General features: G+C 49.0%; 1 protein-coding gene across 1 annotated transcript; it reads right to left on the bottom strand.

Annotated features, from left to right (window-relative positions):
- Positions 1 to 3,556: 3,556 nt before the first annotated feature.
- MYOZ3 (myozenin 3) lies at positions 3,557 to 16,931 on the bottom strand. Its single transcript, XM_065874671.1, has 7 exons — positions 16,870 to 16,931; positions 15,047 to 15,108; positions 8,884 to 9,038; positions 7,840 to 7,893; positions 7,597 to 7,735; positions 6,994 to 7,156; positions 3,557 to 3,758 (listed from the first exon to the last, which is right to left on the bottom strand). Exons 2-7 carry the CDS (start codon positions 15,075 to 15,077, stop codon positions 3,590 to 3,592), a joined length of 711 nt encoding a protein of 236 aa, XP_065730743.1. The 5' UTR covers positions 15,078 to 15,108; positions 16,870 to 16,931; the 3' UTR covers positions 3,557 to 3,589.
- Positions 16,932 to 17,433: the final 502 nt, after the last annotated feature.

The following is a 17,433-nucleotide window of genomic DNA, read 5'->3' as shown; positions in this document are numbered from 1 at the left end:
CGGTGTAGGAGGGTTCCCTTTTCTCCACACCCTCTCCAGCATTTGTTATTTGTATACTTTTTTTAAAATAAATTTATTTTTTATTTTTTTTTGGCTGCATTGGGTCTGTTTCTGTGTGTGGGGCTAGTTGCGGCGAGCGGGGGCTACTCTTCATTACAGTGCGCGGGCTCCTTGTTGCGGTGGCTACTCTTGTTGCAGAGCACAGGCTCCAAGCACGTGGGCCTCAGCAGTTGTGACACGTGGGCTCAGCAGTTGTGGCTCGCAAGCTCTAGAGTGCAGTCTCAGTAGTTGTGGCACACAGGCTTAGTTGCTCCGTGGCATGTTGGGTCTTCCCGGACCAGGGATTGAACCTGTGTTCCCTGCATTGGCAGGCGGATTCTTAACCACTGTGCCACTGGGGAAGTCCCCCATTAACTTTTTTAAAAGGAGGGATTGTCTTGGTAAAATGTAACTCATGTACAGAAAAAGTGCATAAACACAGAAGCACAACTAAGTTAAACATTTTAAAGTGAATATCTGTGTAACAATCACACAGATCTAGAAATAGTCCAGCTTTCCCCAGAAGCATTTTATTATGTCCCTTCCCAATCACAAACCTTTCTTCCTCCAAAGTACCACCATCCTGACTTTTATATTCAACACCTCCTTGCATCAGTAAATATACAATACAAACATATATATGTTTGTATATGTGCCTTCCTTTGCTCACCATTTTGTTTCTGAGATGCATCCATATTGTTGTATGTAACTGTAGTTCATTCATGTTCACTGATGTGAACTGCCATGTCTATTGTCAGGTTTCCCAACGTTTGGGCTATTCTCAGCCCTTTTCATTTCCATGTCACGGTCTGATTTCATTCATGTAAAGAACAAAAACAGGCCAAAGCATAGAGTTTATATGAAGGGCCTACTAGGCCCCCAAATTACATGAAAGGTTAATGACCTGCTTTTTCAGGATCGAAATTTTGTTGAATGAAGAAGCAAAATACAGAACAACAAATACTGTATGAGCCCATTAAAAGAAAGATATATCTTTGTATTTATGCATCTATATACATGTAAATATTTATTCAAATAAGTCTAGAATTCTAGAGCGACCAAACTATTACCAGTGGTTACCTCTGGTATATGGGAACGGGGCAGAATGCAGGAGAGTGGGAAAGTCTATGTATGTGCATGGGAGGAGCTATGTGAGCAGATACCTTCCTTCACATTTTACTTCTTCATTTATTTATTTATTTTTACAGTAGGCTTTTTTTTTTTAAACAACATCAGCAAAAGTCACATCAGAATAAGGAAGGAATGAGAATTTACTTTGGGGTGCAGCAGGCTCCCTACCAGTCTCTCCTCTTCTGTCCCTGGTGGCTGCCGTTACCCTCAGAGCACAGCAGAGCCAACCCAAGGCAGACCAAATCCTCTCTTCTGTGTTTCAGACACTTTAATGGTTGGCTTTCAGCTCTTGGAAACATGACTTTAAATGGAAGCCCCCGAATTCAAGCCAACACATCAACTGCAAGCAAATCTGAGTCAGCTGTTGGCCCCTTGAAACTGTGTGGGGCAGAGTGAAACTCCAGAGCAAAAGGAAAGTACAACCACTATCCCGTGCACCTGGGAACCAGCTAGATTCCCAGCCTTCTCATCTCCCCAGGAGAGGGCGTCAGGGCGGAGACAGAGGGAAGCAGCGGGGAAGGAGGTGAGCCATGTCCAACAGAGCCCTACAGTGATCAGAGGCTTTCCTTCAGGTTTCAGCTTTACTGACCCCCGGTGACATTTCCATGAGCCTGCTTCTCAAGGTGCACTCACTGCAGGAACATCTTATCAGCCAAGAGTAGTAGCTGCATGGAATCTGATAATGACTGAGTGCTTATCAGGTATGTGTCCATCACTATGCCCACAAAACTCTATGCAGGGGCTTCTACTCTCGTCCTCATCTTACAGGTAGAGAATTAGAGGCCCACAGGCGAGAAATGACTTGAGTTCACACAGCCAGTGGTGGCATTAGAACCCACCCGATCCAGTCTGACCCCCAGCCTGTACTCTTAACCTCTAAACTCTAAAGCAGGGCACCATGACCAGGTGATTCCAGAGTGAATGGGCTTGGCCGCCCAGTGGGGTGATAAGAAACATCCACTGGAATCGGACAGATCCCCACTTGTCCCTGGACAAGTCACTTCCCCATTTTTGAGCCTGGATATCCACATCTGTAAAACGGGACAATACCTTTGTCTCAAGGTCGTATTGAAAATTAGAAACGGGATATGGAGAGAACCTACTACCAGCCCAAGCCCTGAGGCGCCCAATAAAAAGCAGCCATAATCATAATCATCACAGCAGCTGCGGTGAGGCGTTCCTTGCCCTTCTCTTCCTAACGAGCCAGCACACAGGCCGAAGAACTCCTGGTGGAGACTAGGACAAGATCTACCCTGGCGCCTGCTCTAAACGGTGAGTGGAAGGGGCTGGAAAGGAGTCGTCCTTGTAAGCACCTACTCTGCAGCTGCCCTGTGAGGTGCCGAGCGCTGCCCCTTCTTTCTGACCCCGTGGCCGCCTCCCTAGTCCAGGCCTTGTTCCTTCAAGGATCCTGGCGTCCAGCTGTACTCCTCTCCAGTCTGTGCTGCCCACAGCAACCAGCGAGACCCCTCGCTCTCCAGCCTAAGAACCTCCCCATCTCCTTAGTGCAGCCCACCCCACTCTGGCCCCCTGAGGAGTCACTGACTCCTCTGACATTGCCATCTCCCTTCTCCACAACACCTGCCCCCGTGACAATTCTGTACCTTTGCACTTGCTGTGCACTTGCCAGGAATGCCTCCCCATCACACTCTCCCCGTCACACCCCCTTCCCTTGATGGACTGTCACTCCTCTGCGGCCCCACTTGAATCCTCTGGGAAGCTTCCCAGAATCCCACCCCACACGCAGGGTTAGAGAACCCCTCCTCTGCTTCACTGGTACTTTGTTCCTCAGTAGTCAATTAGCGTGCTTTAGGGAAAATTAAGATGACTTCCTGCTTTACAAATCTGTCTCCTCTACTGTCTTTTCCTCCCTAGGCTAGGGCCTGGGCTTACCACACCCTCTCCCTGGAGCTGGCCCAGCGGCTAGCACACAGTTGGTGCTTAGTAAATGTTAACAGCATAAATAAGGACCATCTGTGTCTCAGTAAGAGGAAAATCTAATTATCAGAGTGATTCACCGGTAAATCGGCGGCTAGTGAGCTCCCTGCCATTGGGGCAGCGTAAGCTAGACTACAGGAGCAGGAAAGAGTAGAGGCTTGGACGTGAAATCATTGGTGGTTTGGATTCCTAAAGATACAAACCGGGGACGAATTTTCCTGGAATCAGCTGGGAGTACTGGTTACTAACAGAGACCCTCCACTCAGGAGATTCTGATGCTGCAGGTTTGGGATGGGCCAGAAATCTGTATTAAAACACCTCCAGGTAATTTTGAAGCACACCACATTTGGGAACTGCTGAACTTCGTGACCTTTGAGGCCATTTGTGTGTGTGATGGTCCTTCGTAAACTGTGAAGTGCTGTCCACGAGTCTTGGCTCTAGGTGTTACCCAAACTCTGAGATGGGGGAATTGAAGCGGCTGGGGCTACAGCTCCTCAGACTCTGGGAGGTTGCGGACCCAGCCCTGGGCCACCCTGTTGAAGCTGGGTCTGAGGCGGAGGAGTTCCAAGCCACTGGTGAGCTCCGGGACGAAGGGGGTGCCTGCCCTCGGAATGCTTTCCCCCACCAGGGCTCCTCCAAAGGGCACTGGCGTCCTGGGGAGAGAAGAGCAGCAGGGGAGGAAGGCTGTGTGGGAAAGGGTGGCGGAACAGACCTGTGGGTCTCCATGGGCAGCCCCCTCCCCTCCTCTCTCTGGGCCTCAGTTTCCCTGTTGCTCAGCAAGGTTTTGTACTGTCTTTAACAGGTTTCTCCAGCTCTGCCCATTCTCAAATCTGCCCCTAGTGGGGATGGCTTCTTGCTTTGAAATAGGAGTGAGGTTTTCAGTGAGAACTGGCTTGTCCTGGCAAAACTCTAGGTTCCTGTTAAGGAAGGTCCAGAAGGGTGTAGAATTGGAACACAGTTTTTCCCTCCTCTTGTCATCTCCCCTTAAAACAATACATCACAGGCTGGAGAGAGAAAGGAGGGTTAGAAAGAACACTGAGAATCAGAGACTACAGTTTACCACAGAGACATGCCACTTCTCACCCATAAGACTGGCAAGAATAAGTGATTTGGTAATGGGGCAAAGTTAGCGAGGCGGTGGGGCAAAGTCTCACTCATATACTGCTGGTTGGAGGGTAAATTGGTGTTGCTCCCTTGGAGGGCAATTTGGCAGGATCTTTTTTTCTTTTTTTTACATCTTTATTGGAGTATAATTGCTTTACAATGGTGTGTTAGTTCCTGCTTTAGAACAAAGTGAATCAGTTATATATATACATATGTTCCCGTATCTCTTCCCTCTTGCGTTTCCCTCCCTCCCACCCTCCGTATCCTGTCCCTCTAGGTGGTCACAAAGTATTGAGCTGATCTCCCTGTGCTATGCGGCTGGCAGGATCTTTTAAACCTGAAAATGTGCAAATTCTGTCAACCAGCGCTCTACCTGTAAGCATATGGCTTAGGGAAGCGTATGCACAAGGAAGCAGATATGAGCAGCGATTAGTGACAGACCAGAAACAAGCCATACGCCCACTGGCAGAGGAATGGATAAGATAAATATAGTATATTCACATGGCAGAGTACTATATAGCAACTTAAAAGGAATGAAAAGAGATATAGGTATTAGAAAGAGGAGACTGAAAAAGCATAATGTTGCGTGAAAAAAGCAAGCAAGTTACAGGATGAAATACAAAGTAGCAAAACACACACACACGTGCACACCAAACAATGCTACATCCCCATAGGTACGTGGCTGCTGGTAGAGAATATTCTCTTGTAGAGAATGTTCTGAAAACATACATACCAACCTGACAACAGTGTTCCCTTTGGGAAGGGAGCTGGGATTGGAGCATGGGGAACAAAGGGGCCCTACCTTTATTTGAAGTCGCCTAGTGTTTTTTTTAAAGATAATATAAATACATGATTTTCAAACTCTTTTTTAATTTTAAGAGAATAAAAAGCATTGCTCATTTAGTGTTTTCCCTGCAGCCTGGGACCAATGGAGATATCGGAATGCCTGCTCTGGGGTAAAAAGGCAAACCTTGGGCCAGAGCCTGGGTTCCAGCCAGGACAGTGTTTCTGCCTGGACCACCACAGCTGTGATGGCAACAGCCAGGGCCCCGCAGGAACAGGCTGGGCTGTTTCCAAGTCAAGCAGGCCTCACGGCTGGGCCCTTGATCAGGAGCCCAGAGCCCCGGATCCTGAGCACAGTTTGGCCACCAACAGTACAGTTCCTTCTCTCTCTGCCTCAGTTGCGTCTTCCGTCCCAGGAGGGGTCTGGGCTCAGGGGTCCCTAAGACCCTCCTTATTTTTGTGGGAACATGCCTCAGCCTGTCAGAGCTGAGGCGTGAGATGGATGGGGCTGCGACCTGCAATGGCCAGACTGGAAGCTGGCTGCTAGCACTGAATGTCAGCTGAGGGTTTTAAAGAGCTGGACAGGCAGGGTGTGAGGGCCCCAGGAGGAGAGACAGCACAGTCCTGCCCGGCAGGAAACCCCAAAATGTCTGCCAATGGCTCGTGGTTCACACGAGGCCTGTCGGGCCCATTCTTGCCATCATGGTCCTCCCTGGCTCTTAGCTGTTTGAGGGCAGTCACATGCCTCCTGAGCAGTCTCTTCTCAAGGCCCATCACCCCCAGTTCCTTCAGCCCTTCCTCAGAGGGCTTGGTCTCCAGGCCTAGCAAGACAGACACAGTCTCCATGTGTGGTCTGAGCAGGTGCCAGAAGCGCTGGACTGTGGCCTCCTCTCTGTGGACCCTCCACTTTCTCCCTTAATCCAGCCCAAGCCGGAGGAGCATTTTTCACGAATAGCAGCACACTGAGGAAGCCAATTGAAATGCAGTTGAAATGCATCCCCCAGCCCAAAGCCTTCCTTCCTGCCAAGCTCCTGTCCTGACTGCTGTGATTTGTTTTCAGGCCCCCAGGGCGGGATGTTAAATCTATCCCTTTTAAATTCTCCCCTGTTGGCTTTTCCAGCCATCATTTCAACCTGTAAATAATAATAATAATAATGGCAGCTACCATTTATTGAGAGCTTATCACTTGCCAGAAATTTTGCCTAAGGCCTCTCATGCCATCCTCGCGACCATCTTATGAAGCAGGTACTGTAACAGTCTCATTTTACAGGTGGGGAAAGGGAGGCCCAGCGAGGTTAAGCCACTTGCCCAAGGTCACACAGCCAGGGGTGGAGACTGCATTAAGCCCTCGTCGAGGGCCCACGTACTAAACACTATGAGCCACTGCTTTGTGGCTCTCACCTCTGGTGTCCAACATTTCACTGCCACTCCCCACAGCGGTACAGCCTCAAGATCGCTTTCTAGGCCTCTTCCAGACCACTGATGAAAGTGAGGAAAACGCTGAGCTGGCCTAGGACTAGTGAGGTCTGGGGCCTCCAGCCAGGGAAGGACTCGCACCTTGATGTCCATCAAGGAGATGGCACACAGCAGTGATGGAGAATAAGCACCTGGACTCTGGAGTCAGACAAAACCAGACTTGGATCCCAGCCCCGCCACTGCTTCCTTGCTTTGTGATTTTGGGCAGATTGTTGATAATCCTCTTCTCCAGCAGAATAGGAAAAACTGTGGCACCTGCCCCGCCCTGTTGTGGAGGAGAATCCAGCAAGGTGTGTGCCACATTCACCCATTTATTCCCTGTACATTTATTGAGCACTAGTTAGTTGTACTAAGGCAAGAGCTCTACTGAGTTTTAGCAGGGGCTCAATAAATATATATATAAGGCGACGGGGTAGAGCCCGGCCTGTAGAAAGCGCTCAGGAGATGGAGCTACTGCTGTGGTTGTGACTGGCTCCAGCGCATCCTCCCTCCAGGTCTCTCCCTAAGCAGCCCGCCTCGTCTTACTTGTTGAAATTTCGATACTCCGCCAGGCTGGGGGTATGACTTCTGCCTTCGCCCAGGTCGTCCTGGTAGCTGATGAACTCCTGCCATGGGCAGCTGTAGCCCTTGGGGATGGCCGTGTGGTTGAACTTCTCGGGAGGGACGACCTTCAGTGGCTCGGCATAGCCTAGGGGGTGGAGCATGGCACGTGGGAGGTGGGCGAGCGGGACGCTTGGGCTCCTTTTAACCTTGCCGCCACGCCCCGCTGCAGACACTGTTTGGGGGGGGCTAGGAAAGGGGAGTTGGGGGAGGGGGTGGAATGTGATGCTAAAGTTGCTCCAGCAAAGAGGACCCTTCCCGATCCCTGGAAACAAGGAGGACGGAGCAGAGGAATGGCAAGTTGGGGCGCAGACTCTAGTCTTGCCTCGGACCCTGGCTGGCTCTGTGACCTTGGCGCATTGCTGCGCTACTCTGGGCTTGTGTTGGGTCTTTGGAGTGGGGTGAGTGTGTGTGTGTGTGTGTTGGGAAGGAGATGGACTAGACGCTCTCTGGATGCTCTTCCTGCCCCACCGTGGAGCTCGCCCACGCTACGGTCCCCTGGTCCTGGAACGCGGGCAGGCCACTTACCTGGCGCCAGGGCACTGGGGCTGTGGGCACTCACTGGCCGGGCGGCTGTGGGCTGGGCATCCTCAGGGCCCCCGGGCCCTGAGGTCGGGAAGATGTGGAGCTCAGAGCGGTAGTTCTGCCCCTCGGAGCTATTGGCAGCCTAGGCACAGGGGCGGGAGCTCAGAGGTGGTGGACCGCGGAATCTGAGCTGCCTGGCCCCTTGCCCCAGGCTTCCGCCACTTCGGGGTCTCTGTCCATGCTCACCATCCCAGGTTCCGCTGTTCCGGTCACCTTCTCCTTGGCGCTTCCTGCCACGAGCTGGGGGGAGGGGAGGGGCAAATAAACCGCAGGAAGGCTCAGCGGGGCAGGAGGCCAGGGTTCTCCCTCCACTAAAAAAAAGGCAGGGGGTGGTGGGAGGTCATAATCCTAGAGCCCACCTCCCAGGGATGTTTTTGGGGGAGGATGAATTAATAGTGTAGAGCGCTAAACCCTGGAACAGAGAAGTGCTCTTATATACGTTAGTTGCTATTATAGTAGTTGCTATTATAGTATTGACCCTGGGCATATAATATTTAACCTCTCTGAGCCACAGTTTCCTTCCCTGTAAAGTGGAGCTGATGATAATAATATCGCTCTCTGATCATTAAATGAGATGATGCATGCAAACTGCTTAGCTAGTACCGTCATAAGCACGTAGCAAAGGTAGGTGTTTTGTCATTTTTATTATTCTGCCACATCGATCCCTCTCATCGTCTCCTGTTTCATCCAGAAATTGAGTGGAGTAGGATGAAAGTCCCCTGAGTTCATTAGAAGTACCTGAAACTGCCTGCCACCTTTTTGAAGCCGGGGGACAAGCCATTCTTGCCTCCTTTCTCTACCAGCTGACTGTCTCGTGGCCTTTGCCTTCTTCCAGTGGGAAAAAGAGGACGGCATTCTGCATTTTCCATCTTAGATCAAGCTCAAGTGTAATCTAAATCCTGCTTGCCGCAAATTCAGCCCAGAGCACCTGACTATTCTTCTGCACTTTTTGTAGGAGTCAGAGTCCCTTCACTCCATGGGGCATCCTGTCCAATACACTTTAGGTATTGTATCTGGGGAAAGGTGCCTAAAGGGCTAACCCTTTTCTAGGATCACCTAGCAAGGCAGAGGTCAATCTGATGGCAATATCACAGCTGTCCCCGGCTGGAACTTGAGGGACCCCCCCCATAGAGGGCAGAAGTCCTATCTGGCGCATTGTTTGGCTCTAGGCTAACGACTGGCCCTCTCTGGGCCTCAGTTTTCCTGTGAACACAATGAAGGCTTACTCACCACACGCGGGCTGGCTGCAAACTCAAAGGTGAATTTCTGCACGCGGCGCTGTCTCTTCTGGAAGAGGAGGGATCCTCGGTTGTTACGCAGTGATAGCTCTTCCATCATCAAGTCCTGGGGCACGCTCAGCTTCTTGCCCAGGTCCAGCAAAGGGACTGCCCAGAGAGGCCAGAGGGAGCTCTTACTACCAAACCCTCAGGGCACTCCGGGTTGCTGCCTCTAAGGGGACCTCCGCACAGCACCGTCCACTGTGTATGAGAGTGCCGATTTTGTCCCACACTTGCTGACCTTGGGTGTCATTATTCTTAGGAATCTTTGCCCACCCAATGGGCGGAAATGACTCCTCTGTGTTTAATTATCATGTGTTTGACACTCAGTGAAATTGAGCATCATTTCAGATGTTCTTTGGCCGGGTATATTTATTCCATGCATTTCCCATGCAGCTCTTTGCCCATAGGGGTGGAGGTAGTGGGTAATGATCAGATTCTAGGTATCTTTTAAAGGTAGGCCATGGGTATGGGCTGTGAGAGACAGAGAGAGAGGTGTGGGAGGTAAAGGCAAGGTTTCTGGGAGGATGGAGTAGCTGCTCTCTGAGATGGGAAGGCTGGAGGAGGAGGAGATGTGAGGAAAGACCAGGCATTCCGTTCTAGACATGTCTTCTTTTAATGTTAAAATAGCCTTTTATTATTATAAAAACAGCATATAAGTGCATTGAAGAAAGTTAGAAAATATAGACATAAAAGAAAAGAAGGGCTTCCCTGGCAGCGCAGTGGTTGAGAGTCCGCCTGCTGATGCAGGGGACACGGGTTCGTGCGCCGGTCTGGGAGGATCCCACATGCCGCGGAGCGGCTGGGCCCGTGAGCCATGGCCGCTGAGCCTGCGCGTCCAGAGCCTGTGCTCCGCAACGGGAGAGGCCACAACAGTGAGAGGCCCGCGTACCACAAAAAAAAAAAAAAAAAAAAGAAGAAGAAAAACACCATTTTCTACCATCCAGAGGTTGCCACTACTAACACTTTAGTGTATATCCTTTCCCGTCTTTTTCACTGACTATGTATTCATATGTGACTTTTTAACCAAAATGAAATCATAGCACAGCTGCTTTGTAACTTGCTTTTATCAGTTAAAGATCTCCACCTTTCCAAGTGAATGAATTTTTTTTTATATATAATGCCTAGTCTATGTTCAAACTCCCCTAATTGTCTCCAAAACTGAATATAATGTTTGAAGAGCCTTGTAGGCATCCCAGCGGAGATGCCGACTAGGGAGCTGGATATATGAGTCTAGTGTTCATGGGAGAAAATTGACCTGGACATAAAATTTGGGACATCAGGAAATACAAATGGTTATTTGCTGTTGTTGTTTTTTTAATGAAGACTGTCCCGTTTATTTCTTTTCTCATAGTTAGGACCAGTCATTATAGCCATGTAGACGGATTCCAGGGCTGATGACCGTCCTTAGTAGTTTGGTAGCCCATCCATATCCTTGATGCTTTCCCCACCAGCAAAACACATACTTTTATGTTGGCGCCACAAGGGAAGACTTTTGGAAGAAAGAAGTGTCAGCATGGTGAGGACGTTGGTAGGAGAGGAATATGTATGGGCAGCACGGGAAGACTTGTCATCTCTACAATCAAACACACATACGTTCATATTCTAGCTCTCTGAATGGTATTTGGAGCCTGGAGGCTAGGTGAGATCTCCAAGGATATGAGAATGGATAAAGAGATCCAAAGACTGAGCCCCGGGGCCTCCAACATTTAGACTGAGGAGATGAGCCCCAGCCCTGGAGCCCGGGAGAAAACACCCAGCAAGGTAGGAGGAAATCTAAAGACTGTGGTGTCCTAGAACCAAATGATGAAAGCGTATTAGGCAAGATGGACTGATCAAGTGAGTCAAATGTTGCTGATATGTCAAGTAAGAGGAGGGCTGAAAACTGACCATTGTATTTAGTAACATGGGGTTATTATTGGCAATCTCCGCAAAAGCAGTTCCTGTGGAGTATTTGGGCGTGAAAGCCTTATTAGAGAGGGTTCGAGATTAGAGGACAGAGGAACAGTTTGACACAACACAAGGAAGCAATGAGCCAAATCTAGGATGTGGGACGTTCTACAGGGCAGGTGGCCCGGTGTCTTCAAAGGAGTGAATGACATGGGAAAAAAGGAGGCGGGGGCAGTGTTTTAGATTAAAGGAGATTTAAGAGACATAGCTACCCAATAAAAACAAGGGCCCTTGAGGGTACAGTTATTATGCTAAGTGAAATAAGTCAGATAGAGAAAGACAAATGCCATATGATTTCACTTATAGGCGGAATATAAAAACAAGCAAACATAAACCAAAATAAATGATCAAACCAAACCAAACATCAACAAACATGTAGATACAGGGAACAGAGTAGTGGTTCCCAGAAGGGAATGGGGGTCGCGTCGGAGGGTGAAATGGGTAAAGGGGATCGATTGTATGATGAAGGATAGAAACTAAATTTTTGGTGGTGCGCATGCTGTAGTGTATACAGAAGTAGAAACTTAATTCTGTACACGTGAAACTATCAATATATAACGTTAAATATGAACCAATGCTACCTCAGTTAAAAAGCGGCTCTTATTTGGATCCCCGTTAACTAGAAAATTGGAGCAAGTTGACTATAGGACTGGCTATTAAATAGTATTAAATCAACATTTAATTTTGTTCAGTGTGTTAATATCTTTGTGGCATGTAAGGAAATGTCCTTTTTATTACTTTCTGTGAAGTATTTGGGGGATGAAATGATATGCTCTTTGGGATTTGCTCTGGAACCCAGGAATAAAAGGAGGGCCACAGGGATTTGCACTCTCAACTTTTGTGTGTGTGTGTGTGTGTGTGTGTGTGTGTGTAAGTTGGTTAATAATGTGTGTGTGTGTAAGTTGGTTAATAAAATGTGAAAAAGAGAGGAGGGAAGTATAGACAGCTGCTTTGAGGAGGTGTGCTCTGAAGGACCATGGCTGGGGGCAGCTGTGGAAGCAGGAGTGGTTTGCTCGCTTGTTGGTTTGCTTACATGCTTGCTTGTTTTTAAAGAGGGAGGAATAATAGCATGTTTGTTAGCTGATGAGAAAATCTGACGATGCGATAAAGAGAGGGGAGAATTACTGAAGGAATGTCTTGAGCAGGAGAGAGGGCAGGGAGGGTGTTCAGTGCCCAGCAAGAAGGGTTGGCTTCACACAGTGCAAGGAGAGTTCATCTATCGTATCAGGAAGGAAAACCGAGAACAGGGACACAGATGCAAACAAGTGGACAGATGTGGAGGCGGGAGCTTGCAGAAGTTCTCTTTTGGCCACTTTACTTTTCTCGGTGAAATAAGAAGCAAGGTCATTAGCTGAGAATGAAGGTGGGGGAGGAGGTATTGGAGGTTGGAGAAGAGAGGTTGCTAAAGTTATCTCAGAGAACAGTAGGGGAGAGTGAATGGGTCAGGGATGGGTGATGTGGTCACCAGGCAACACTGAGGGCCATTCAGGTGCTGTGATTCATCCCATTCAATGGAATCCTAAACAGCGTTTTAAAAAAGGAGGCTGATGTTTCTTTCATCCTTACAGCAAATAGAGAGACAGCACCTTCTACATGTTAGGATCAGAAAGAAATCCACTGTAGATTAAAAGGGGGAAAAAAGGAAATTTCAGAAGAATCTGTATTCTAACATCCCACTCGTATATTTTAAAAAATAAACACATGTTTATGTATGCATTGAAAAATCTGCAAGGAGATATGCCAAATATTGGCAGTGACAATTTGGGGACCTAGGAAGGAGGAGGGCTGGAAATTGTTTGCATTGTTTTTGTATTTGAACAAGAAAATGTACTGCATATTTAAACAGATGAAAGACCACATATACCTAAATACATAATAAAAGTCCCCTGGCATCATATTCTCAAATGCTGTTCAGCTGAACTGAGCTCAATATTAAAAAAAATAAATAAATAAAGCTACAGATAAGACCTATTTGACTAAACAATTCCACTTCTAGGCGTTCGTCCTTGGGCAGAAAAGTTGAATAAACATGCCTGAAGATATACATACAAGGATGTTTACTGCAGTGACCATTTGAATTGTGAAAACTGGGAATCAATCTTGCAGTGCATGCTGCCCAGATGCCCTTTATCAGTGATTAACAGCTCACAACTGCCACCTCTACAGAGAACTGCCCCGGTGAGTAGAGGCTGCAACAGCCCCCTTGCTGAAGATGAGATGAATTCTGTAGGGCAATTAATTTATGCTTTGGAGCCCACATCCTTACTTAGCAATTTCCTCTGCCGGATTGTGCTTTTGTCACTTCCCTTCTCCTAGGAGTGGGAGCTCAACAAGTCACTTGTTTGGGAATCCTCAGGCTCTACTCCTAAGGGTCCCAACCTGGGCTGAGCCTTCATGGCCTCCCTTAGGGGATGTGTGTGTGTAAATATATATAATATCTTATATGCTGGGGGAGCGAGGGGAGGGGAGGGGTGAGATAAGTCATACTAGGATGGAAAGAAGTCTGTGGTGTGCCGCTAAGTGAAAAAAATTTAAGATGACGAACACAGTGTATAGTATTTAGCCCGTGTGTGTGTTTATATAAACATGTTTATATATGAACAGAAGAAGGATTTACACAAAACTGTTAACAGTGGTTCTCTCCAGATGGTTTTTTTATGAGGAACTTTCACATTCAAAGTCATTCATGTCTGCTTTGTCTGAATATTCTATAAAATGAATGTTTCATTTATATAACCATGTGGTAAAGGAGCAGTTTTGGAGACAGATCTGGGGTCAAATCTCAGTTCTACCACCTACTATATATGTGACTTCCTAGCTTCTCTGACCCCTGTTTTCTCATCTGCAAGATGGGTGTGATCGTATCTAACTTACAGAGTTGTTGTGAGGGTTATATATATAACGAAAGGTACAAATGCTCTTAGCACAGTATCTGAGACATAGTGAGCACACAATAACGGTAAGTGTTTTATTATTATTATTTTACGATGGCTATCTTTCGGCGGTGACACCATGAGATTTTTTCCTTTCTACTTTTCTTTAGCTTCAAAATTGTCCTTAATTAATACCTTAGCAATCGTCAACAATTCACGTATTTCCAGTCTGGCGTAAACGTCGTGTGTCAATATTTGGGGGTCTGTAACTAATTAATTACTTAGACAAGAGAAAAGAAAATGCATTGCCTGATTCTTCTAGTTAGCGCATCGGTACCTCACAAAGCTTGTGTATTTCAGCACAGAAAATCATGGAATAAAAAAAAAAAAAATGACACCAACAAAAGGAGGCAAGAACATACAAAACAAGTTAAAAGTACGACTCACACATAAAGTCATACACATGATTAAATACTTCCTAGAACACTGAAGGAGTTAAAAGTGCAGCAATGCCCTTAGACAGGGGTTTATCAGAGCTTGGTTCACTTCCCACCTGCATCAGAATCACCTGGGTACTTGGCTAAAAGGCTAGTGTATGGCCTCCTCCCCAGGTCCCCTGAATCAGAATTCCTGGGGGTTGGTGCTGGGAATCTGTATTTTTAACCAACAACGCCATGTCACTGCGATTCACAGTGAAGTTTGAGAGTCCTGACTTAGCTAAGTTTGTTTTTAAAATATTTGAAATGCTCTAAAGTAGGCCAAATCAACAGACTCCAAAATTATGCCAAGAGGTCTTGTAAAGTTGGTAATCATGTATTTTAGATGATTTATGCATTGGATGAATGTGCTTTTAAGTGAAATGGTTTGAGATCGGGCAGCCTATTCCTGCCCCCCTGCCCCACTCTCCCCTGACCCCTTGTCTCTTGCCATGGGGGCTTGGGGAGACGGCCCAGTTAAAACAAGCAGGGGCAATCTATGGGACGCTTGGGCCATTGTTAGGATTGAATCTGGGGCCAGAGCCCTCAGAGCTCTATTTGGGGCTGAGGTAAGGACTTAGGTGGGGGCAGGATCCAGTCTAAGGCACTCAACCTCAGCTCTTGGGGGTGCGGGCATCAGAGCAAGGCCCTTCCCAGTGCTGCGGGAAGCTTCCCAGCCCAGGCGGCAGATTCCACAGGCCGGCCTCGAACTCACACCTGTTTGCCCAGGCCTGGGGCCAGCAGGCCTGAGTGACTGCAGCCTGGGAGCAAGAAAGCATGGGATCTGAGGAATGCTCACGGGCTGGGTCAACCTTACCTGGTTCAGTGAGGTCCCCCATGGTAGTCATTACCGGCCCCTTCTGCTCCTTGGGAATCGTCCTGTGGAGGAGAGACTGCCACAAATGGTCCAGGCTGCCTCCGTTCCTCCCCAGACCTCCCAATCCTTGGTCTACCCAGCCCCGGCCCTGCGCAGCCTTGGCCCACACCAAAGTCTCAAGCAAGGGTGTCTGAGCTGGAAAGAGGAGGCTGAGGTCCATGGAAGAAAAAGGAGATGCTCAGGGTCACACAAATCTGCTTCCTTGGTGCTAGGGAAGCACACCGCATTGGGGGTAGTTTCTGGGACATTAGGAGAAGGGGAGGCGAGGGTCTCTGACTGTTGTTGTCCACTGACTCAAGTGAGCGCTAATCAGAGGCTGAAAGAGGTTGGAGGTTGAAGTCAGGGGGAGAGGAGCACGGGTGGTTAGGCTGAAGCTGCACTGGGGTCTGCGAGGTGCGCCCCTCCTCTCCTCAGGACTCGGCTCTGAGGCTTGAGGGCGCAGGCTGGTCCAAGGACACTGAAAACAACCATCAGCCCCCTTCCTACCCCCGTCCTTCAGTTCACTTAACATGGTGTCCTTTTCTCCCTCGCTCCTTCTCTCCCTCTTCCTCCATCCCCCCATTTGCATCTTATGGCATGTCCCAGGAATCTTGGAGGTGATTTACAAATAAAATGAGGTCCAAAGCCCCAGAGTAGCCCTGCAGGCCCCAAGTCTAGATCCCCTAACTCGCCCCCAGGAGAGAAGGCAAAGTCCTTGAGCCTCCTGATGGCCTTACCAACCCTTGTACCCTTCTGCTTGGCTTCCAGGTTTTTCTATATTTCTTCTTTTAGAAAAACAATCTGCCTCCATCTGTGCCCCCCACGCCCATACCCAGCCCCGGGTCTGTGGGCACTGAGCTGGACGGCCTGGATTCTAATCGGTGTCCCTGACTCCCTCGGTAACTGTGAGCAAGTAGCTCTCCTGTAACCTGAGGAGAATGGGCTACATCGTGGGTATCTATGGATGTGCTTCAGGGCATACACGGACCCCCTCAAACTGTGTGCAAACATGAGTACACATGCATTCCTTGGGGGCGATGCCCACGAGCTGGTGGCCGGTGCTCCAGATGGGACCACTTAGGGTTCCACAGTCCCCGGATCTGTTTCTTGACAAACACTCTCCTTACAGAAATTCACAGACATTGGGAAGGACCCCGCCCCTCATTTTACAGACAGGGACCCTGCTTCCCTCTATTGCTGAAAGATCTTGGAGTCCTGAGCAGAGCCATTACCTACCCCAACCTTGAACCCTAGCCACCCCCTCTCCATTTAACCCAGAGTAACCCAGAGCTTAGAATCCCTCCCTTCCCAACTCAGGATCCAGGCTTCCACGAGGCCCCACCCTCCCCGGACCCCCTCGGGCCCTTCCTCTGCTTGGGAGAAGGGGCTCTGGGAATTGGCTCCCCCGCACTGCCCACCCCCCACAGTGCCTCGAGCTCCCCTTGAGTCCTGGTACCTGAGAGATGGAACCACAGTGGGCAGGAGGGAGTGTCAGACCCTCAGATTAACACCTCTGTTGGGAAGCTGAGAGTTGAGTGGTCGGTGTCTGTGCAGGCGGTCATCAGTGAGCTGGGTATGCCTTGCCTCCGGCTCTGGCCTCAGCTGATGAGAGTTGTCCTTGCCTTGTCGTGGCTCATAGCCTTATTTCGGGCTGCAACAGGATCCAGGGACAGATGCTAAAAGCAGCAGGCCCCAGGGAGGACAGGTGCCCCGGCAGCAGGCCCTTGCAAACAGAAGGCCTTGCACACATACAGTACACATACATATGCACACACCAAAGTCACCTGGAAACGCTGAGTGAGTCACCGGTCCCCTGAGCCTGCGAATTGTATCCTTAGGGCCTAGATCAGGGCCTGGTAGGAACTCAGTAGATATTTGCTGAATGAATGATTGAATGGGTAGATTGATGAATGAATTGTCCCCCAGTAACTTTGCTTGACTTGTTCATTCCTCCTTTCCTTTCTTCCTCTGCTTCCTTCCTTCCTCCCTTCTTCCCTCCCTCCCTCCCTCCCTCCACCTTCTCACATTCTCTGAGCCTCTCTCTATGGACTGAAAATAAATAAGGCAGGGCTCTGTCCTCAAGGAGCTCAGCCAGGCCTGTGTCAGACCTGTAAACAGCCTTTGCGCCGCATCACGGAAAATGATCTGGGAGAGCCAGGGAAGGGTGCCACCAGCTCGGCCTGGGGGTGGGGAAGGCCTCCCAGAGGAGGAGACATTTGCGCTGGGCCTTGAAGTCTGAGTGGGAGCTCACAGGCAGAGAGGGGCACGGGCACTGCAGGCTGAGGCCATGTCACACATAGGATGTGAGGGGCCAGCGAGGAGAGCTAGAACTAGGGGCTGGGGTGGTG

The sequence above is a fragment of the Phocoena phocoena genome, chromosome 3 (assembly GCF_963924675.1).
Source record: "Phocoena phocoena chromosome 3, mPhoPho1.1, whole genome shotgun sequence".
Classification (NCBI taxonomy): Eukaryota; Metazoa; Chordata; class Mammalia; order Artiodactyla; family Phocoenidae; genus Phocoena; species Phocoena phocoena.
The sequence above is the reverse complement of the archived record's forward strand: the minus strand, read 5'-3'. Positions and strand labels throughout refer to the sequence as shown.

Bases quoted from the DNA above. Each gene is read 5' to 3' on its own strand.
- MYOZ3 (XM_065874671.1), bottom strand. From the start codon at position 15,077: ATGACTACCATGGGGGACCTCACTGAACCAG. The intron at 7,894-8,883 runs GTGAGTAAGCCT...CCCTCCCCCCAG, and splicing joins TTGCAGCCAGCCCGCGTGTG to CTCGTGGCAGGAAGCGCCAA. The intron at 3,759-6,993 runs GTAAGACGAGGC...TTCTCTCCCCAG, and splicing joins GAGTATCGAAATTTCAACAA to GACGCCAGTGCCCTTTGGAG.